The 22,176-nt window shown below is 49.4% G+C and overlaps 10 protein-coding genes across 10 annotated transcripts; 6 read left to right on the forward strand and 4 right to left on the reverse strand.

Annotated features, from left to right (window-relative positions):
• Positions 1-2,223: 2,223 nt before the first annotated feature.
• On the forward strand, positions 2,224-4,200 carry A1O9_07444 (uncharacterized protein; the record flags this gene model as incomplete). The annotated part of the gene is made up of 3 exons (XM_013403000.1): positions 2,224-2,305; positions 2,361-3,851; positions 3,917-4,200. The coding sequence occupies 3 exons, from the start codon at positions 2,224-2,226 to the stop codon at positions 4,198-4,200; spliced, it is 1,857 nt and encodes a 618-aa protein (XP_013258454.1).
• A 623-nt stretch (positions 4,201-4,823) lies between these two features.
• A1O9_07445 (uncharacterized protein) lies at positions 4,824-5,954 on the reverse strand (the record flags this gene model as incomplete). The annotated part of the gene is made up of 1 exon (XM_013403001.1): positions 4,824-5,954. The coding sequence occupies one exon, from the start codon at positions 5,952-5,954 to the stop codon at positions 4,824-4,826; it is 1,131 nt and encodes a 376-aa protein (XP_013258455.1).
• Positions 5,955-6,975: 1,021 nt separating this feature from the next.
• On the forward strand, positions 6,976-8,595 carry A1O9_07446 (uncharacterized protein; the record flags this gene model as incomplete). The annotated part of the gene is made up of 3 exons (XM_013403002.1): positions 6,976-7,104; positions 7,164-7,549; positions 7,614-8,595. 3 exons carry the CDS (start codon positions 6,976-6,978, stop codon positions 8,593-8,595), a joined length of 1,497 nt encoding a protein of 498 aa, XP_013258456.1.
• A 247-nt stretch (positions 8,596-8,842) lies between these two features.
• On the reverse strand, positions 8,843-9,597 carry A1O9_07447 (uncharacterized protein; the record flags this gene model as incomplete). Its single annotated transcript, XM_013403003.1, has 4 exons — positions 9,442-9,597; positions 9,307-9,364; positions 9,068-9,234; positions 8,843-8,998 (listed from the first exon to the last, which is right to left on the reverse strand). The coding sequence occupies exons 1-4, from the start codon at positions 9,586-9,588 to the stop codon at positions 8,843-8,845; spliced, it is 528 nt and encodes a 175-aa protein (XP_013258457.1). The 5' UTR covers positions 9,589-9,597.
• A 524-nt stretch (positions 9,598-10,121) lies between these two features.
• On the forward strand, positions 10,122-10,805 carry A1O9_07448 (uncharacterized protein; the record flags this gene model as incomplete). The annotated part of the gene is made up of 1 exon (XM_013403004.1): positions 10,122-10,805. One exon carries the CDS (start codon positions 10,122-10,124, stop codon positions 10,803-10,805), a length of 684 nt encoding a protein of 227 aa, XP_013258458.1.
• Positions 10,806-12,648: 1,843 nt separating this feature from the next.
• A1O9_07449 (uncharacterized protein) lies at positions 12,649-14,443 on the forward strand (the record flags this gene model as incomplete). The annotated part of the gene is made up of 2 exons (XM_013403005.1): positions 12,649-12,660; positions 12,716-14,443. The coding sequence occupies 2 exons, from the start codon at positions 12,649-12,651 to the stop codon at positions 14,441-14,443; spliced, it is 1,740 nt and encodes a 579-aa protein (XP_013258459.1).
• A 1,199-nt stretch (positions 14,444-15,642) lies between these two features.
• A1O9_07450 (uncharacterized protein) lies at positions 15,643-16,786 on the forward strand (the record flags this gene model as incomplete). The annotated part of the gene is made up of 4 exons (XM_013403006.1): positions 15,643-16,010; positions 16,063-16,290; positions 16,360-16,463; positions 16,545-16,786. The coding sequence occupies 4 exons, from the start codon at positions 15,643-15,645 to the stop codon at positions 16,784-16,786; spliced, it is 942 nt and encodes a 313-aa protein (XP_013258460.1).
• A 185-nt stretch (positions 16,787-16,971) lies between these two features.
• On the reverse strand, positions 16,972-18,284 carry A1O9_07451 (uncharacterized protein; the record flags this gene model as incomplete). The annotated part of the gene is made up of 2 exons (XM_013403007.1): positions 16,972-18,186; positions 18,279-18,284. The coding sequence occupies 2 exons, from the start codon at positions 18,282-18,284 to the stop codon at positions 16,972-16,974; spliced, it is 1,221 nt and encodes a 406-aa protein (XP_013258461.1).
• A 575-nt stretch (positions 18,285-18,859) lies between these two features.
• On the reverse strand, positions 18,860-19,420 carry A1O9_07452 (uncharacterized protein; the record flags this gene model as incomplete). The annotated part of the gene is made up of 1 exon (XM_013403008.1): positions 18,860-19,420. One exon carries the CDS (start codon positions 19,418-19,420, stop codon positions 18,860-18,862), a length of 561 nt encoding a protein of 186 aa, XP_013258462.1.
• A 974-nt stretch (positions 19,421-20,394) lies between these two features.
• On the forward strand, positions 20,395-21,296 carry A1O9_07453 (uncharacterized protein; the record flags this gene model as incomplete). Its single annotated transcript, XM_013403009.1, has 2 exons — positions 20,395-20,565; positions 20,727-21,296. The coding sequence occupies 2 exons, from the start codon at positions 20,395-20,397 to the stop codon at positions 21,294-21,296; spliced, it is 741 nt and encodes a 246-aa protein (XP_013258463.1).
• Positions 21,297-22,176: the final 880 nt, after the last annotated feature.

Raw genomic sequence — 22,176 nt, forward strand, 5'->3', positions numbered from 1 at the left:
TAAATGACTCTTGCACTTTTACACGCCAGTTGGTCCACAAAGCCCCAGCCCCTTAATGGTTACTGAGCACATGTTTGGAGAACAAGCGAAACGCGTGAAGCTGACGGCTCCCGAGCTACTGACTTGGGTTTCTGTCTGAAAATGAGATTCCGCATGGAACCTCCCAAACAGATATGGGGCCTCCCGGATTTGGTGACACATCTCAATCGATGTAATCTCCAAAAGGAATACCTCGCATTCGTCCTTGGCTGGATGATATCCTTTTGTGTTGAGTCTGGCACGTCCTCTCAGCGGGAAATTTATGGCGATGGGACCAATTATGCTTCAGCAACGCGCCAATCCGAGGGCCTGGAATCGTTATGAAGATCTGCAGAGGCAACTTAATCTTCTACACACAGCTGTCCGCAACTCCTAGGGAAGCGTCATCGTCTATACGAGTTACATACAAGGCCCCGCCGCGTTTTAGCGAGATTATGCAGTGCGGGTGCAGAGTGACTTTCCCATTATCCCAATCTCAATGCACGCTACAGCCACTTGTGGAGTCTATGCATTACAGGACAATGAGATATCAAACTCTAACAAGGCAGAGAGACTCCACCAATTCCCATAAGCCTGACCATTATCTGGCCGGCGATGCTTTAGAAATTCTTCATCACGATGGAGGGTGCTCCCCAAGTGTCGCTTGGCTAGACCGTGCATTTTCGTATCCTTCAATAAGCTTCTTGAAAAGTGCATGTCGATGCTTCTTGAGACGTAGCCTGGATGCCAAGTCCTGGCAGACTCCCTCCGCCCATGGACGATCGAAATGCTCGATCTCAGCGATCGCATCCAGGCCGACGCAATAATGAGAACATGTCTTTTGGCGAACATGATGAAAACCTATGCAAACGAAGATTGGGAGATATCGTCGAATCGCTATCGATACGAAATGCAGACACACTCTCCAGGTATGTTACTTTGTACGAGAACCGCCATGACGACCTACCTAGCTGAGATTGTGGGGTTCAATTTACGGTCCGCACGGGTGGCATAATGCAGTTCTTTCTTCGGTAATACGGTTCCTCCTATTTCGCTGTGGCCTCATACTCTGTCAAAAATATAGTCAATGCAAATTAACAATGCAATCAGTCAAAAGGTTCTTTTTTGAGACCAGGGCCGGGGCGAGGAGGTTTCTCAAAACGATTGTGGCACCGTGGAACCGTGCATGGCTCAGATCTAGGTCCATGAAAATCCTGGTCGAGAATGCAACTGTGCCTACACCCCTGCAAGCCACACAGGGTCTAAACGGACTCTGGATCCATCAAGCCTGGCGAAGACAATGCAAAGGCTCCGCCAAGGCCGGAAGAAGGCCTTGGCGACCTTATTGGGCAAAGCGCTCCTTGGCGATGGTTGGTTGAAGCCCGCCAGTCCGCCGCCAAGGCTCCGCCAAGCCGCCGTCTGAGTTCTTCGAAAAAGCCTACTTCTGTGACTTCCAGTAATACCTGGCGGGTGAATGCCCTTGTGTGTTTGCAGACATGAGTCTTCACTTAATCGATAGGCTACGCTGTGGCCGGGTCGAGATTCCAATTATTTCAATTTGCTCCGAAGGCGTCATTCTGGCAGCCAATTATATGGAATGGCAAAAGTGTGCTGGATACATTGGTGGCCTTTCTGCAAGGATCGCAGTTTCGACAGCCTGACAGCATGACCCCGTGGAGCGCTTGCAACGTGCTGCTCACGAGTAGTACGAGGTATGATGATGGAGAAAACGCCTCGGTTGTCGGATGGACTGTACCAATCTCACCAATTCACCGAGTGCCAGGCATGTACGGGTATAACATTATTCTAGAGGTTTTGCGGTTGTCCCTGGCGAATCCCACGCTATCTTTTATCTGGAACCCTGTCCCGAGCAGGTGGCCCCCCGACTCCATTCAATGCCACTTCCGGCCTTTCTTGGCACTTGGCGTCTGGGCGGTGCCATCCGATTTCACCTGATACAACTTTGCTTCTGACATTCCGAAGCCCACGTGCGTCGATACTCGATTGTCAGTTGTCAAAGGGGAATCTGAGTATATCGAAGATTTTCAATCCAAGCTACCACCATGTTGACTTCATGGCGCATATATATTGCGGGTAGCAATTGCTGCCATGCAATTTCTTCCACCCGAAAACTCCAAGCTTCTACCAAGCATAGCTTAACACATCTTCCCAACCTAGTCGCTGCTTGTCCCTTACATCGCCAAGATGCCGATTCTTGAAGAGTACACCTACGTTTTTGCCATTGGCACGTTCTTTGCCCTGCTCGAGGCATATAATAACGGTGCCAGTAAGTTGAGCCCGCTCAGAAAAGTGAAGGGCACGGTATTAAATCACATATCTAGATGATGTTGCCAATGCCTGGGCCACGAGCGTGTCATCGCGTTCCGTCACCTACCGCCAGGCTATGCTTCTGTGTCTAATTTTCGAAATGACCGGCGCCCTCGCTGTCGGAGCCAGGACCGCCTCCACCATCAAAAACGGTATTATCCCAATTTCTGCCTTCGAAAACAACGCCGGTGTTCAGCTCCTCGCCTTTACTTGCGCGTCTGCTGGTGCAGCCACCTGGGTTATGTGGTGTACACGACACAACGCTCACGTCTCTTCCACGTACTCCCTCGTCTCCTCGATTGCAGGTGTCGGCGTTGCGACTGTGGGTGCAAGCGGTGTACAGTGGGGCTGGAACAAAGGCCAAGGTCTGGGTGCCATCTTCTCTGGATTGGCGATGGCTCCTCTCATTGCAGGCGGTTTCGGTGCCTGCATCTTCATGCTGATTAAGCTGGTTGTCCATCTCCGCTCCAATCCCGTTCCATGGGCTGTCTGGACATCGCCCTTCTTCTTCCTGATCGCTGGTACAATCTGCACTCTCTCGATTGTCTACAAGGGATCTCCAAAACTTGGCTTGAGCAACAAGCCAGCCTGGTACATTGTCGCCGTCTCCCTCGGTACCGGTTTTGGTCTGTTCTTCCTGGCCGCTATTTTCTTCGTTCCCTACGTTCACGGCAAGGTCGTCAAGAAGGATTACACCCTCAAGTTGTACCATATTTTCCTCGGACCCCTCCTGCTCAAGCGCCCCGCCCCCGCGGATGCCGAGTTCGCTAAGGTCCCCAACTATGCCGTTATCCACCACGCTGGTGCGGATGATGACGATTCTGCATCTGACAATAGCGTTACCAAAATTCAGGACGATGTGGAGGCAGAGAAGAATGGTCCCAAGGGCGACGCCATCACTCCTGCCGCCCACCTAGTATCGGGTCCAGCCAAGACTCTTGCTGAGGAGGAGAACGCCGTTCCTGTCAACGCCCAAGCAGTTTACAAGGCACAACTCCGCCGGGCTCTCGAGCGCCATCATTCTGATCTTCGAAAGACTCGTGGTCCTATTGGCTGGGCCATGCGCACCCTGCACAACAACCCTCCCGGAGCCGGCTCCGTCTACGAACGACACAACGTGATCGCTCTCCTCAAACGCCTGCCCGCCTACCCCGTTGTTGCCGCCTTCTACGGTCTCTACTACGATATCCACAAGTCTCAAGTCGGCGTTATGGGTACTCCAGAAGGTCGCCGTATGGACCGTGTTTATGCACATGCCACCAAGTATCCTAACGAGGTCGAATATTTGTACTCCTTCGTCCAGATCATCACCGCCTGCACTGCTTCCTTCGCTCACGGTGCCAACGACGTTGGCAACGCTGTTGGTGTCTGGGCCGCCATGTATGCTGCTTGGTCTACATCCACCGCCACCGCCGCTAAGGCTGATGTTCCTCTCTGGCAAATTGCAGTCACTGCCTTGACTATTTGCATTGGTTTCATCACCTATGGTTATAACATCATGAAGGGTAAGTTCCAATTTCCCGGTATCACCAGTTTGCCACGCTACAAATGCTAATTCGTATCTCTATAGTCATGGGCAACAAGATCACCTATCACTCTCCTTCTCGTGGTTCTTCCATGGAGATGGGTGCTGCAATCACCATCCTCATTTTCTCTCAATATAAGCTCCCAGTCTCGACTTCCATGTGTATCACCGGTGCCACCGTCGGCGTTGGTCTTTGCAATGGTACCTATAAGGCCGTCAACTGGCAGCGAGTTGGTCTCTTGTTCTTCTCTTGGATCATGACCATTCCCATTGCCGGTCTCATTGGTGGTATCACCATGGGCCTCTTCCTCAACGCTCCTCATTTTTAAGCATTTTATAGAAGGACAAGATTGAACTGATTGAGTCTCATCGAGCTCAGACTTCATTTTTCTTGGCACAACTGCAGGTCGGGTTATTCTCGCTGACTAGGGCAAGTTTGTTATTGCTAGATCCACGAAACCGTGTTGTAAAACGATAACCACAATATTACACTATTACTGAAACAAACCTTCGTTAAACGCTAGTTGACTTCTGCTGCATTCACTGTCTGTCTATTTCATAAAATCAAGAAAACGCCCTAGTACTAATCACAATGGCTCGTGCATAGAGGATCCCCTCTACAGAGAGCCCCTGCTCGGAAGCATGGATAGACATTCCGCATTCAACGGCTTCAACAAAAGGACAAAGCTTCGAGCATTGTTGCCAAGGCCTTGTGCCGACACTGGCTGTAACTTCCTTATTTAAACTAGGTATAGAGCATACTATAGCAAGGCCGGAACCGGATGGGATTAAGGATAGGTAAGGGCGCATGTGAGGTAAGATATTATGGGTGTAAGTCAGGCCCAAGCAAAATGTCTACTGACTGATAGGAAGTTAGTAGATTAATGAGCCATCAAATAGTATTGTCGTTTCTTAAAATTCTTATCTTACGTAATGACTCCCTGGTGGTATGCTACCAAGTGCGACCGTTCTTCTCCTCCAGCGGTCTCATCTCGTGCAAAGTCTGGCGAATATACTCAATCTGCTCCATTCCCCATTTCTGCACCTCTTCGACATTGACAGTCTCCTTTCGGCACATACCTGGTTTACCGTCGGGATCACTCATCTCAACATTCTTCTTATATCTGTCTTCGAGCTCCTTCTTAGCAATCAATGCCCTCTGTGCAAGAACGTCCAAGCGGTATGTTGTCCACTGATAATACAACTCGGTCAAGACAGATTTGTTCCTCACGTTGGCATTTGTCGTCTCGTCCAAAAGTGTCGGATCCTTGGGTCTGAAACTGGTGACAATTGTGATACGCTCTGGCATATTGGCCGCCGGCGCAGCTGTATGGGTGATGTAGCGCCCTTGCAGGATTGCGGCACAGCCCATTTGAGGTGCCTTGACCTTAAGAGTCGTATTGGTGAACCCCATCACTTCGGTCTCGCCCCCAACCATATGCTGTGCATCAGACAGCATGACCACACACACGAAGGGGTGTGAATCCTTGTGCCACTCAATAATAGGCTTTGCTTGGTCAGTGACTTGCTGTTTTAGGGCCTTTGCAGCTTCAAATTCGGTAATTGCCTCCTCTGTGGCTACAGGCGGCTCAATGGGTGTGTTTTTGGCTGCTTCCACGCCGCCCGGACCCAGCTGAACATTGACGTGACAGATTTCATAGTCCATTGCCGGAATAAGTTCTACTCCAGCATTCTCTGACACGATGCGAAGAACTTCTGGGGAATGCCAAAAGGAATGAATGAAAGGAGCATAACGTGGTGCCATACCACGAAGCTGCACACTACCGGGTCGTGTGTGATGCAGACAATTGTCCAGAACCGGCTTTGAAAAAATCTCGCGGCGCATCTCGAGAATCGCATCTCGGGACAATAAAGGGAAAGGTTCACTTGCTGCAAAACTAGAGATGGAGCTGGGTTCGAGCCCAATATCGCTCATTTGTAGATTTTTGGTGGGTGGAACATATTTGAGATGTTTCTTTGGATCAAAAGTGACAGGTGAAGTTCTTTGCGGCAAAGGAGCCGGTATGTCTCGGCCGGGGAGGCACGACGATGGAAATGAGTCGATGGCGACCGGAGGAGCCATATCTAGTGTGATTATAGAGAAAAGACGAGGTTTGTAATGATAACGAAACAAGAGCTTATTCGTGGATGTAGGGAGATCTCACGCTTTGTGTTGGGTCCCGCTATGCTAGGGGTTTATATATCCAAAAGCTAAGGGCCTAAGGCTGCCGAGCTGCAAGATTATGCAATAGATCGCAGCAAGAATGGCAAATGACCGTATATAGCAATTCGAAACGCGGAGGCCCCATGAAAAATAGAGCTAGTTTGATTGTGACTTTGCCTTGCGATATGTCAATAACTCGGGGGACTCGAGTCGAGCAACTTCGTTCGTGTACTCCCTTTAGTGTTGCCACCATTTGCGTGGCCCCGCAGTCGCACACCATGCTATACCCAATTCAGTGTATTCGTTGCGCGCGCAACGTTATCATTACGCCAGGGGATTTCCGCATGACCAAACCTTGATATACCCCCAGGTTTCTCCAGGGCACCCCGTGAGACTAACTCTTGAGGGAAAGTCATGATTGAACTTTATCACCTACACGGGTCGAGGGAGGGATAAGGGAAACTCGGCGTAGATACATTATCACAGAGTTTATAAAACTCATCAAACTCCCAAGTAGTTTTCACTCTTTGTTCTGTCCTCCCAAAGATTTCGGTCAAGAACGCCTTTTTGGCTAGATTGAAAGTAGGCTCAGACTATGGACAAGATATCTTCGAAACTCCAAGCCGTGGATAGCACTCTACCAACAAAGGATATAGCTTGCGACGAGAGCGTCGAGACCGGTTCCTTGAGCGACAATGCCAAGACTGGCGGCCATCGTGATTATCATGGCATGTGAGTATTCTACCCTCTGCGAAGTTGGATCTGATAAAATGGACTATGACAAGCCAACAAAAGTCATAGTGCCATCTTGAAGTGTTCTGCTATCATTGCCCCTGGTACCCGAGCCCTCCTCCTGCTACGTTTCAATCGCTCGAACATAGGCTACTACTACAGGTGAAGGTTGCTAAAACTATGTACCTGCAGTGATACCACAGTTGTCATGCCTGGCGCTGATGGCGCCTACGAAGCTAAGGTGACCATTATGAACGAGGCAATTCTCGATATTGGTATGGGCCCATTTCAGTGGAAGATATTTGCCACCACAGGCTTTGGCTGGTTTGTGGACAATGTAAGAACCTGCTGCCCTCAAATAAATGGAGGTAGCCGCATACTGATTGCCTCCCTAAGTTTTGGTTGCAAGCTATCACCATCATTTCTCCGCCTGTTAAGCGCGAGTTCGGTGTCAAGCGTATCGCCTTCCTGACCGTAGCCAAGTACGCTGGCCTCGTAGTGGGATCAACTCTTTGGCCGATGACTGCCGATTTCATCGGCCGCCGTCCTGCTTTCAACATCACTTTGGCTATATCTTCCATGGCGGCGCTGGTTGGTGCAGGAGCTCCCAACTTTGTCGCCATTGCAGCTTGCTGTGCTTTCATTGGGTTCGGCACCGGAGGTAACCAACCCGTGGACAGCGCTATCTTCCTCGAGTTTATCCCAGCCACCCACCAGAATCTCCTGACTGTGCAATCCGCATTCTTGTCTCTTGGTCAGGCTATCGCAGCTCTTATTGCTTGGTAAGTCAGCAATGTTGAAATTTCTCTTTTTGACATCGTTGTTAACTGGCATTTTCCGGTACAGGCCTCTGATTGCGAACCATAGCTGCCCGGAAACGGGCCCATGCAGTTTTCAGACAAACCTTGGTTGGCGTTATGTCTATTGGACTTTCGGCGCCATCACACTGACTCTGTTCCTTTTGCGATTTCTCTTTCGCATCTACGAAACACCCAAGTACCTCCTTGGGCAAGGCAAAGATGAAGCAGCTGTAAATGTTATTCATCAGGTTGCAGCTCGAGATGGAAGGACGACATGGCTAAGTTTAGATCCTTTTGAAAGGGTGGACGCTCGCCTCGCACAATCCACTACAATTGGAACCACTACAACCGCCAGTACCGCTCTGAATACCTCAGCAATAGACATTGTCAGGCGCACTCTGAGCAAGTTCACATTCGCAAAAATATCTGCCCTCTTCTCGACTCCGCGGATGGCTTGGTCAACCAGTTTAATGTTGCTCTTGTGGATGTCGATAGGCATGGCCTACCCACTCTACAACTCATTCATTCCTATCTACCTCGAGAACCGCGGTGTGAAATCTGGAGCCTCAAGCGTTAATATTGTCTACAGGAATTATGCCATTCAAGCAGTGTGCGGCATTCCAGCATCTGTGCTGGGAGGCTATACTGTGAATCTCAAAAGGGTTGGCCGCAAAGGGACCGGGTCTCTCGCCTGTATCTGTACGGGGCTCTTCCTCTTCTTATTCACTCGGGCTAGTACCCCCGCAGCGGTCCTAGGGTTTAGCTGCGCAGTTGCATTCTTTCAGAACCTGGTGTATGGATTGTTGTACAGCTATACTCCAGAACTGTTTCCAGCTCCTATAAGAGGTACAGGGAACGGGCTGGTCATGTTGTGCAATCGCCTTAGCGGTTTGATGGCGCCAATTATTGCGGCATATATTGGCATCGAGACGAGCACACCAATGTGGATCTCCGCAGCTCTCTTTGTCGCGGCTGGTGTGATCTTTTTGGTGCTCCCCTATGAGACCAGGGGTAAGTCCGCATCTTAGTGAATTGATTAATTAAGGTGCAACCGAGCTCTTCGCTTGAAGACCTTGAGTATATGGATTGGCTCTGAGACTTTGAACAGCTTATTGTTTTCAGGTCACGACTATATTTATCTATCAGGCATCATTGCAGCTAATCAATGAATTGCTAAATCTGTAGTGGCTAAACAAATTTTGCCATTAAATTCTACACCACATGTTAATGTCAGGATTTCGAAATTTTCCAACCCAAAGAGCGTTGACATGAAGATCACAACGATACAGCGGAGCCCCAGATAGTTAACAGGCCTCCACGACATCCATTAAATGGATCCTTCGTCGGCACGGGGACCGCCGTTGCTTTCGCAGAGAGGTCAACCAGCCTATCTGGGGAGGAGCAATGCTCGTTCTTCCATCGAGGTGAATCCTATGAATTATTGCAGGGTTAGGCGACAACTATGAGTGCGAGGAGATTGTAAGCATATAGCCAACGTACCACGGGGTAGAATCTAAGGTAGCGATAGTCATTTGACCATTCCAGGGAACAGTGTGATACTCCTGCGGGAAGGACTATAAGAATCCCCGCAATGAGTTTCACCGTCAAGGTTGCGTCCTGGCCTGGGTATGCCCCTAAAGATAGCGTTGACGATCCTGCACAAACAGCTTTTGATGGAGATAAAGCATCAGCAAACTCCGTACTCTGCTCTATAATGCCTCTAGCTTCCTTTTACTTACCGTATACCTCGTTAGTGTTCGGGTGGAAGTGGTGGCGAGGTATTCCACCCCATGTGCGCTGATCGCGCCAAGAGGGAGTGTCAGTAGTACTGTCCACCACATTATCAATTTCTGAAGGGGTAAGAGATAGCCTACGCGGTGTATCCATGCGTTCTGCTCGATCTGGCTGCAAATAATTTCCTCATTGTATGGCTTCTGGAGCACATCACGGTAGACCAGCACAGGGAAGCGGCTGTTGGGCACCATCTCGGTTGGGGAGCACTGATAGCTCTCTGGATTCATTTTCAACAACTTCCCCGTTCAGGATAAGGATAGAGGGCAACATTGAGTACTAATATCGCCTAAAGCACAGCCATCGTGCTCGACTTTGTATTCTCAAGAACTTACAATGCGCATCGGATATGATGAATTCAGCTTGGAATGTGACACTTCATTCTATCCGCGCGGTTGATATGTGTTAATTACGGCTAGAGCGACTCCATAAAACGTAATTAGGTGACAAACCTTATGCAATGTTCGTTTTCCAACGAGTCATTCCGGATGACACAATAGTAAGCTTGTGTTCGGCATCTCCTTTGTGCTTCGTTTAGCTGAGGTGTGGGAGCGCTACTTCGGCAAATATAGCAGTGTAACATAACACACTCACATCGTATTAGTTTTTGGTCAAATACTAAGAATGGACGGCTGTCTACAGTTAGACAAGTTGTATCCAGGAGTTCATAGTACATGCATGTTAAATATCCATCCAAACCTCAATCCTGTCCGTGAATGACACCGTCCTCGAGCTTGACTTGGTATCTGAGCCTTATGCAAACATGGTGAACTACATCCATTTTCAAAGTGGCGGATGCCTTAAGCTGTCAATCGTCTTGTCATGGATACAACCATTTACAACTTCGGGTCCACTTGTTTCAAAGGGGTTTTCTCTACAACTGAATAGCATTGACTATTTTGCCTCTCCATATCCAAGCGGTAACATCTCGGAAAATCCCCAAGATCTGGTACAATATCAATCAGTCCATCCGTTGTATCCTGTGGCAGTCTTGCATGATCGTGTTGGTGTCACTGGTGTCTCCTGCTTGGTGGCTGAGTGGAAAGCTAAGGACGATGTTTTCCAAGATGCGTTCGCAAATATCGTGTTCGTTTTAGCACTGTCGATGCGCGAATCGCTGTCCGTCGATGGTCAATCAGTCCTTGCGCTTCCAATTGATCCTTTTACGGTTGCACCAGGACCATACTTCTTGGACGCAACCGGTGGATGCTTATGTCCAGCCTACAGTCTGTATGACGACTTCGCTGGCGCTTTCGCAGCCTCTTTACTGCAAGCTCCTGGAGGCACTTTTCAGACGTTATCTTCACAAATTGCAGCATCAAGCACCCTGACCATTGGAGTGCTCTCTCGGCTATACTATACCCCCACTAAAGAGCAAACCGTTGCTGGAGTCCGCATCGCCATCAAGGATTTGGCTGATCTTGCTGGAGTCAAGACGTCCTGCTGAAATAGAGCATGGTATAACCTTTACCCGCCAGCTAATGTGACTGGTACCGCGGTGCAGCGTCTAATCGATGCTGGTGCGGTCATCGTCGGCCACCAATAGCTTTCTCAATTCGCTAACGGGGAAGAAGCTACAGCTGACTGCGTTGACCACCACGCACCATTCAATCGGCGTGGTGACGGATACCAGAATCCATCTTCTTCTTCTTCTGCTGGAGCGGGATCCTCTATTGGATCGTATTCCTGGGTTGATATTGCTGTTGGGAGCGACACCGGTGGTTCTATACGGGGACCTGCTGGAGCGCAAGGGGTGTTTGGTAATCGACCCACCTACAACCTCGTGAGCCTCGATCATGTTATACCTCTATCTCCCGTACTCGATACGCTTGGTTTTGTGACAAGGGGTCCCTTTCTTTGGGATGAAAATGTTCGGTCATTTACGAGTCAAATTACATGTCCTTTTCGGCCTCGAATATGACGCTGTATCCAAACAAGATCCTGACTTGCGAATTTCAGGACGGCCAATTTGGTGCTCTAGATGAGACCGTTACCAAGAAATAAGCATCGTTTCTCTCGGCAAGTAAAAGCACTGTAAACTTAACAAGTATGTGGGATTTGAGTGGCCCATCTGATCAGAGAAACACGACCTTGTCCGAGTTTATCAACACTACTTACCCCGTCCTAATTGCGAAGCAGCAAGCAGAACTTGTCAGAGACCCATTTTTTTGCAGACTACGCACGTATGCACATCAGACCAGTTATATGGAAGCTACAAGTGACTAACATATAATACGTGTCCGCGATGGTCGGAGACCATTTACCGATCCGCAGGAGGAGCAGGAGCGTATCTGGGAGGTTATCTGAGCATATATGCAGAGGTGCCTGACCTTGTCTATCCAGTTGGCCAGATTTCATCCCACATTAACATCACAAACCATGAAGGATATCTTCCAGTTGCGGTCGACATCAAGGCTGCCAAAGGTTGTGACGGCCTGCTCGTAAAGCTTGCATAAGATCTGGTAACAGTACGAATAATCCAGGTACCATAGGTGGGCCAGACAATTCATGGTGTCGAGGTACTCTTAAAGCGCAATGTCTCGGCGGCTGGTATTGAGAGAGTCAGGTATGTTGGTTGATTTCGAGAGCCTTCAAGGTTGATTCTACGTGCACGAACAACTGCATTTACGCAGACTTGTATGTATTTGCAGGCCAATAACTCCTCTTCTAGGCCCTAAGTAGTCCTTGGGTGTCTTGGATGCGTGAACATGGAACCGTAGTCAATCGATGGTTTTGAAGATATACAAATTATCCCTAATCCTTGAACAACTTGCGCCCACGGCATGGTAGCTCGATGACGATAACCAGGGATATGGATAAAATTGCCCCATTCGTGCTATACTTGCCGCTGAGTTTGAGTGGCGCATTCTAGCCTTGGCGCCAAGTATATCTCCATATCATCAGCCGTCCCTATCATTCATTCCTCAACCTGTGAAGCAACCTATCCTTATCATTCCCTAACATACTAATCTCCTGAAAAGCGTTGTGAGCATTCGTTGATTAGGCCTACAAATCGCAGATTAGACTGCCTGTGTCAATCGTGTCCCAAAGTATCAGAGACTAGTTAGGAAGGGTTTTCGCTCCTCGAGGGCTGTGATAACTTATATAAGACTTTACTCGGCACTGGGAGGTCGTGTCAGCCGATAATGAGAGGGCCAGTGTAAGCTCTTACTTGCATGTGGGCATCGCAATTCCTACTACCGATAGTACGGTGACCTGTCGCTACGCCTTCAAGGCGTACATCCACAATCGATGTGCGCCTTCCAACGAAGCAGAGATGGCTGCTTAACATGCAAGAAGAGGTAAGCTTGTCTTTATAGAGAACTTTCATCTGTAAAGGGCTTTGACTAAGGGTAGACAACTAATAGGAAGAAGAAGTGCGATCTACGAAAGCCAAAATGTGACAATTGCAGCCATCTGGGACTTGAATGCGCAGGGTATAAACAACGCGTTCTGTGGGAGGACGATCCGGTGAGACACGGCATCAAGCGACGGGGACCACGAAAGTCACAGCAACGGCGGTCAGAGTTCACTAGCGCTATCAGCCATGCCCACAAGTCGTGCATTGACGAAATTTATGCCTCTGTCGAGGGCTCAACATGCGATCGTAATTATCTTGCCCGCACTCTAACCACGGAACCACAACATGAGGACTTTCACACATTGTTCGATACCCTTGAGACAGATTTACCGTATTCGGTCTCGAGTCCAGATACCTTTGAATCATTCACGATATCAGTCCCATCTCGCATAGAGACCTCCTGCACGACTGACCTGCCTGTGGTGGTCGCCCCTCCGAAGTTGTTCAAGTCACCCAATAACAACGTGTTGTCTCCGGTGGAACATTTGCTTTGGGACTACTATGTCAATGTCTTTTCAAGGTCGTATCCCACCTGCTCAGACGCCAACAATCCTTTCCTCTCCTGCCTCATTCCTATTGCATTCCAATATCCCCCAGTCCGTCAAATATTACTTGCCTTGGCTGCACTACAAGCCAAACATGTATTTTACGGAACGATCGAACAGGAGATGCATCGACTGCGACGGAATGCTCTTGAAGCTTGCCAGAACGTTTCGCAGAGTGCAAGTGGATCACAGTTGTTGGCCGGTGATACTCAGTTCCCAAATACAAACACGCATTTCGGGTTTTCTGGGGCTATGCTGTTGCTAGGCAGGAGTGAAAAGCTGTTTTTAGTTACCATTGCAGCTCTTATGATTCTCTTTGCTAAGCTTTCAGGCGCACCCTACGAGTCGATTAGATCTCATATGGATTTCGCGCGGGAGTACTTTGTCTTCGAAGAAACGTTTGGATCGGACCTTAAGTCGATATCACAGACGCCGCTGTATGTGTTTCTGCATAGTCTCGTCAGCTATAATGAAATGCTGGTGCGCTTGGTGATGAGGAAGCCTTTATTAGAGACAGGAAAAATGCCGCTACGCGTCCAGCCATCTTCCGATCAATCCACACGTCCGCAGAAAACATTCCTCACCTTGCTCTCGCGGACTATCGAGATGGTTGAGGAAGTCTCTTTTGCGGAATTCGATGAGTGGGACGGAAATCTCGACTTCATTCCTAGCTATAGTATGAATTCCGGCCGGTCAGACTCATCGCCTCTCCCGCAACCTATGAACGAATATCCTGACCTGGATGAAGATTTTACTATTCAAGAAATCTATCGTGCAGCTGGAAGAATTTACTATCTCCAACAAGTCAGAGATCGCTGGTCAGGTCCTTACGCTTCAACGACTGTTGGGGTTCCACCTCGAGCTGCCCAAAACCAGATTGATACCCTCGCATCACATGCAATGGACCTTCTCCGAACGCTAGCTGAAAACACTCGCTATAACACCGCACTACTTCTGCCTTTAGGGATTATTGGCCCTGAGCTTAGGAGTTCATCAAACCGAGCCTTCCTACTTTCTAAATTGGATTCACTACATCAGACTCTGTATTTTGACCATTACAGCGCCTTTAGTAGGGATCTAATTCTATCCTGGGCTAAAGTAGATGCAGAAGAGCGGCCAAATTATCCTCTATCATCACAGAACTGGCTACGGAATAGATCAGTCCTCCTTATAGGATGAGTCATTTCTCAGATGCTATAAAAAGTATTACAGTACAGGCTAAGTCCATGAAGAAATTATTGTTCGCTTCTATCTAGATTACTAGGTATACCAGCAGTATACAGAGCTCCTTTCCTGAGAAACTTGCTTCTTGCGCGAATTCGAGTACCGCAATACAGAAGGGCAACTGGAGCCAAACTCAGGACTAGGGCCGAGAATATTATCGTCCACATCCTCATCCATGTCCATTGCAGTTTGCTATGATCAACCGTATCGTGGCGAGAGTTCTGCTGCGGTGTTATGTTCACTGTGACTACGTCCATCTTCTTGCTGTTGAACTCATGCTGCTCGCACAAATTAGGGCTCGACGTGTGTTTTAATTAGTACTAGTCCGACTCTGATAAGTGCGGTCGATTCGCCTCCTGGAAGGGAAGAAAAGCTGCTTATATTAAACATTACTTTTCTTTCATGGCTGCAATAATCTCTAGGAGGTCCATCCCGATCATGTCCTTCTACTTGGGTACTGAAAGTCTTCAGAAAATTGATATACTCGCGGTAAAGTACTATTTTAGGATTGTGATCGAGGCGCCCGACAAAATCGTGTATAAGACAACGTAGCCTCTCAGGTATCCCGGCTGGTGGATGGGTACCAGTGGATGTTCCTTTCGTCTCGAGCCTTGACACCTATAAACAGTGAAACTACTAATATCTCAACATTGGAACTGTATGATACTCCAGACTGCAAAGTTACCATGTGTCTAACTGAGATGTTTCCTTGCGAGCCAGGTCACTTGAAGAGTCGCTAAGAATTGGCTACGGTCTATTGGCTGGTTGTACTAGGGACACTTGGATGGCTGATGGAGAACGAGACTACATCACGTAACCCGGATGCCGCCCATGACATGTTAGCTTCGAGTTTCATTATGAGTGTCAGGGAGATCTGCTTGCTTGAGAAGACTGAAGAGCGCGCGAAACATGGCAGCAGACGAGTATATATGCTAGTAGTAGTGCAGCAGGTGATATTTGGACCCTGGGGAGGCGCCCTGTTGCAGGGGGTCAGGGACAGTGAAGTGATGTTAGGGAAGGAGCGAAGTGAATATACGGATCAAACATTGCTGCTGCTCCTCTTCTCTACATCACTTCCTCCTCTAGACAATTTTCATTATAGCCCCCATCCTTTCCATTCTGGCATCTGGCGTTTGCCAACTCTTCACTTTACAATGGTCGTGCTCGACAAAGTCCGCGTCAACGTCCTATGCAATGGACACAAACTCAAAGAATACGACGACCTAGCCACCGGCACTGGCCCAGACAACCGCCTCGACCTAACAAGCGATGCCACCAAGACCGTGACGCGATGCCTCCAAGCCAAACCACTCAAAGAGTACTTTATCCGCGTTGCCGTACGCAAAGGCTTCGACTTCGGCCCGCGGGCGAACTGCTTGAGCTTCTGTGTCTACATTGACGGCGATAGAGTGCGCAGAAAACATATCTCGAAGGCCGTTAGCGAGAGGCGCTCTGGATTCCATCATGTCATCAAGGGCATGCAAGTCTCATCGGACGTTGGCTGGCGCAGACTCGCCTTTTCGTGGAGAATCTGGTGACAAGTGAGATACTACACGGCTGGCTGAATCTTGCAGAATACCTTTTGATACTGACCGTCCGTTAGCTGAGGAGTCCAAGGGCTTGAACGAGGCCGAGTTGAAGCGACGATATGGGGAGGTCGGCATCGTCCGAGTTGAGGTCTGGCGTGAGATTGAATACCGTGATGGGAACATTCCTGCCGCGAGGGCTCTGGAAGACATGCCTGCTACACGTCCCATCCCCGAGAGAGCGATCAAAGGGCAGAGAATTGATATCGTTACTCAGTAAGGATCCACCACCACTTGACCATCTGTATTTGCAGGGGCGAACGAATGAACGCTGATGTTGGATAGGGCTGGACAACACCACGTAATGAGCAAGCCACCAAACCCATGGGCTTCGAGACGAGTGGACGCTTCCCCAATCACTGAATTCATCTTCAAGTATCGCTCGGAAAGTAAGCGATATGCACAACGGAGCACTGACTTCCCCAGCGCTCAGGATATGCTTTGTGCAAATGTACTGACCATCATATTAGATGCCCTCAAGACCATCGGTATCATTCCCATTCCCTTAGAGGAGCGGGACCCACGAGGTCTATCCCGCGACGAGCTTCTGGAACTGGCCCGCCGCTTTCAGGTTTGCGTCCCACTACCCCCTTTTAACAGTCTCCTTGGTCAGAAACAAGCATGGCCTTCTTCCAAAAGCAGGCACCTAGATGCTGACCATTTCTCCCCCATAATGCAGGCTTCACGTCAGGGAAGAATTGCGAGCAAGTGAACACATGCGTGCATTGGAAGAAGGCGATGGAGCTCTTTGGGCGGCATTCTATCCACATCAGAATCGATACTCGAGAAGAGATGATATGAAGAGAAGCTTGATACATTTGCGTTGGAAAGAAAAGGACCCAGCGGGCTAGAGACATTGCAGAGCAGAATCTCTCGGATTACGACTTAAAGGCTGCTTTAAGACCTGACTGTTCTTGCCACGAGGCGTCCGAACCAAGCGACATCATTCCATAGCCCTCCTTGTTGCTGGACAGGTGGAGGTTCCACAGAGTTATCAGATTCGAAGTGGGTTGGTTTGGGTTCTCCATTTTCCGCCCCGCTAGATGGTAGTTGAGCTGCATCAATATTTGCGGGCATCTCTCTAGACGGAAATCGACTCCCAGTCTCCAGATCCAGGTTTTGTTCCGAGGAAGAATCGGGTGGATCTTCCAGTCGCAAGAATACATCCACAATTCCATCCACCCAGCTTCCCATATGAAACCCAGAAGCCAGAATTTCCCGGCGTACTTCCTCTTCGTCACTATCATTATCTTCATCACTGTCAAATTGACCTTCGAAATCTAGAACACCGTACGGATCTCCGTCGTAGTCGAACTCCTCGGCCAAGTCGTTCCCAACTTGAGCGGCGATTTCTGCCTGGGTGCGATCATCCGCCCAGTCGGGCATTGAGTTTGAGTCTGGCTCGTCGAGGCCAAGTGACAGTGGAGTGTGCAATGCTGGGGTTATTGCAAGGGAGCGTCGGCTACCGCGTTTGAAGCTGCTCCTACGGCTGATGCTGGGAGTGGCACGGGCTGATCTACTCGGGTGCGTTGAACTGTGGGTCGCACGTTCTTCGGTCGGGACGTACGAAGGCGAGGCGAGTGATGTCGAAGAGTCTCGCTTGACAATCCATGACTGGCCCTTACTTTCGCGAGATCCTTCAGTCAACGCGAGGCCTGTTTGGATCAGCCATGAGGAGTCGGACATGTGGATGCGGAGACCAGAGCTGACGCGATTCGCCTTCCTGTGTCCGAACCCTTCGCTTGTCAAGGCACCCGAAGGAGCTTCAAGGTGAGCTTGGTGCGGCTGTGAGCCTGCAGTAGCCGCGGATCCGTGCACGGAAACACTCGACTTCGTCTTCCTCTTCAATCTAGTGCGTGAGCTGGCCCGGGAGTGTGCTGCGGAATGGCTTGTTAATATCCCGCCCGGCGATGGCAGGCCGGAGATCTGGCTTATAGAGGCGGAGGTGTGGAGCTCAGACGTTGACGGGTCAAAGTACGCGTCGTAGTCCGCTGGATCAATGGGATACTTGGGTGTCAACGGTGCGAGGGACAAGTGGTGCAGGTTGGGGTGTGACCGACGGTGCGGGCCCGGAGCAAAGGATGAAGAGCGGGATAGAGAGCGTACGGGTGACTATACTTTGCATCAGTTATATGGGGATTAGAACATGGGAGGTGCACTGGAGAGCGATTCTATATTGAGTTGAATGTAGCAGAAGCACTAACCTCCATCTCTAGTGAGAAACGCCTGCTGCCACCGATGCGCGGGAACCGGGGGAAACGACGAGACCAAAAGACGGCTATGAAGAGGTAAGTCTGTAAATCCGCCGTGTTTTCAGATATTCGAATATCGAAGCTAAGTATTCCTTGTAAACGAGCATGTAGAAGTTATGAGGTCGTGATGGTTGAAGGGCCGAGGTCGTGAATCGCATGTGCACCTGCGACCTTTCCACCTTGCATACCTTCCCTGTCTGAGTTGCCAAGGTCGTCAAAAGGCAAGTAATATCACACTTTTCGGGCGCTGATATCATGCCGCCCTTTGCTGAAGTACCTACCCCTGACTGAGCGAGCCTCTTGCAACTCAAAGAAGTCTCGCATCGTCTCGAATCCTCTCACTTGAGAAATTCAAATGGGAACAAAGTATCGATTACAGCCAATATTTCTATCTTGTGGTGACCCTCTCATCAAGGTCTATCTTTGTCTTAGGTGATGATACATGGCATTCACAAAGATTGGTGCAGAAGTCCCCTACTACGCGGTCTCCGAGGCAAAAGTGATGTCCCTGAGATTTTGCAAAAAAGGTGAGCTTATATCTTCGTCGGTCTTGGGTCGATGAACAGAGCCTTAGCGCTGGCCAGCAACTTCCCTTGGCCGTCCTCAACTGTGGCTTTCACCCATGTTTTCCTCCCCTGTCGCTCCACCGCCCATCCACGACACAGGACGACGCCAGGCGTCTCAATTGGTGCTTTGTAGTCCACAGTCATCGTCGCTGTAGCTGGCGCAGCACTCCCTGACACCATCGATGCCACAGTGCCTGTCATCTGGTCTAAAATCAAAGCGTTGAAGCCGCCGTGCGCCCGACCTGCCTTGCCGTCGATTCCAGAGCCGAGCGACAGTACATAGCAGTATTCCCAGGGGATGATGGAGTCAGCCTCGGAGGTCGGCCGTTTGAAGCATAGCTGAGCACGAATAGCATCTGGCGTGTAGAGGGTTTGCTTGAACATGCTGTTAGAGACGGCTTCATCCTTTGTGGCGCCGTCAGCATCATTACTTGTAAAGGAAGGCTCAGTCGGAATTTCGACAATGGAAATATCCGAAGCGAGTAAATTTTGACACCATGGGACGTTGAAGTCTTGGTGATTCTCCATGGCAGCGGTGGGAGGTGTTGTGGATTGATATATCGTCGTTATTGGTCCGTGTTTGTGAGGAATGGGTTTTACCTCAAGCCGAGTGATTTCTGGTTGCCCGTCTGGGAGCAAGTGTGGCCTTCTGGCCTTCTGTGCCGACTGTACTTTAAAATCAAAAGAAATGAAATCACGGTGTGCAATCAAACAAAATGATCGACCTGGAAGAATACTTCCCGCTCACTATCGCCGGTGTATGGGGGAAAAAGATGGAACCGATATCCAGGGCGTTCGGGTAGGTGAACTCCTGGTTTATGCCTCGGCAAGTGGAAGGCAGATGTTTGCTATGTTTGCACATGCCTTTATCGAGTTTAGCCTCACGCACTAGTGCCAAGGTCTGAGACCCCACATGACGTTACAACGTGTTGCCAAACTAGGGGATTGTTGATCCAAGACTTCCAACATCACCAACGGGCGCCTCAATGTCCCTATGGATGCCCGTCGGCAACAACTGACCGTCAATGCAGCAGCAAGTTTTCCCTCCTCTGTGAGTTTTGGTGAGACTGATCGTGCTTTTCCAGTGTGATGCCTGCCGATTCAAAAAGACAAAGGTTAGTGCTTGGTGTTGTGCCGCCCCAGGATCGAACCTGACCAACATCAGTGTTCACGAGAACGACCGGTCTGCTATGCATGCGTTCAGAGTGGATCAGAATGCCACTATAGCGGTAAAACTGTCCGGTCACCGCTGACTCGCGTGTGTGTTGCTCTGGATATCCCCCGATGTACTATCTGCTCAAAGTGCCAGGTATCTCTCAAAGGTTGAGCGACGCGTTCGTGATCTCGAATCTCTCTTCGCTATATTACTACCTAATGTCGACATTGAAACAGCTTTGTCCTCAGCATATGATGCATCTGCCACTGCGCCCTCAATAATTTCTCAACCACTCTTTGAAGTGCTTCCAAATCCGTCCTCCGAGGCTGAGAGTGGTTTAGAAACAATGCCCGACACAGCTCCAAGCGGTGCACAGGGCTATGACTGGACCGAAGACACAACACTGGATCTGCTAGCTGATGGAATGGCTGCGTTGCGTGTCGAGCCAACTGGTGCTGGCTACCTTGGTGCGTTCCTGAGCAATAAGCTACGTGTCAAATCTGAAGCCCGTGTCCAGGTTCGACGTCCGGGGTTGCTTTCCTGCGGTCACTACTATTGTGGTTGGGAAACCCTAGACTTCTGAGTGAAAGCCACTTCCGAGCTGCTGATTTGGTGGACGAATCGCCAGCGACGCTGACCCCCTCCTCGAGATATCCTGCTACTGCGCTTTCACGCCAGATTGAGACCAAGCTCATTGACGCCTACTTTGAAAACTATCATCCCGTCTACCCCTTTGTCCATGAGCCAACATTCAGAGCACAATATCATGAAATCCTCCCAAGACCGGTAAGCGCGTCGTGGAAGCTCCTCCTTTCTACTGTCCTTGCACTAGGATCTTGGTCATCTGGACAAACTCAAACAGAGCTTGATGAACAGCTTTACCGCCGCTCAATCTCATTGGGCGAAGATGAGTCAATCTTCGAGGTGGCCAATCTCACTACAATCCAAGCACTCGTTCTGTTGAGCAACCTTGCCCAGAAAAGGAATAGGCCGAATACTGGATGGAATATGCTAGGGCTCGCTACTCGCATGGCTCTGAGTTTAGGTTTACACCGTGAACATCCTAGCTGGAACGTCGGTATCTTGCACCAGGAAATGCGCCGGAGAGTCTGGTGGGGTCTCTTCTTATTTGATAGCGGTGCATCGACGACATTCGGTCGTCCGATCCTGCTTCCCGATCAGAATTCTATGGATACGTGCCATATCCTGAACATTGACGACGAAGTAATTCTGCACCATCTCAAATAATGAAATATTACTAATATTTTGAAGGACCTTACTCCGAAAACCCCTAACCGGCCATTGGAGTCGCCAAATCCAACAATCTATTCTAGCATGAAGGCACAAGCAGCATTTCATATGGATTCAAATCATATCTCAAATCGCCTGCTGTTGCACGGCTTTGTTCCTGCGGGAGACGCTCTGCTAATGAATGACATCCTAGACAATTGGGCTAACAGCTTACCTGGATATTTTCAGCTCAGTCAAGATCCTCAACATGCCGAGTATTGGTACCTCTTTTCTCGGGCTCGTCTTTATTGGCGATTGTGGAACTTCAAGATCATTTTGCTTCGTCAAATCCTGATGCGTCAAGTTAGGATAGGTCACAGAGAGGCTTTGCTCCCTGCAGCAAACTCGGAAGCGGAACGGTGCAGTCGCATTTGTATAGATGCAGCGCACCTCACCATCACTTCCATCGACAGTTATCTCCGCCACTCAGAATTGAGTAAGCTGGTACTCTGGTACTCAACGTAAACAACCCCAAAAAGTACACTCTGAGGAAGGTTTCATGCTTATCTGTTCTAGGTACTTTCTCTTCCACGCTGCATTGGCCGCTTTGATACCGGTGTTGGCAGGTACTGATTCCCAAGAAATCGATGCTCGGATGGCAGACATTCACACAGCCCGCAACCTCTTTCAGCAAGTCCTCGCTGGCAACCCTCTGGCCGCTCAATGTGCAGATATCATTGATCGCTTGCAGCCTGGTAATACTTTGGACAGACCTCTCAACCTTGAGGATATTCCCACAGCTTGGATGGGAGGAACCTCTGACTTTCCAATGGATCCAGACATATTCTTCACATCATTTGGGTGGGACGATGTGAGCACGGACTTTTGAATCCATTTG

Source organism: Exophiala aquamarina (assembly GCF_000709125.1).
Source record: "Exophiala aquamarina CBS 119918 chromosome Unknown aczIA-supercont1.6, whole genome shotgun sequence".
Classification (NCBI taxonomy): Eukaryota; Fungi; Ascomycota; class Eurotiomycetes; order Chaetothyriales; family Herpotrichiellaceae; genus Exophiala; species Exophiala aquamarina.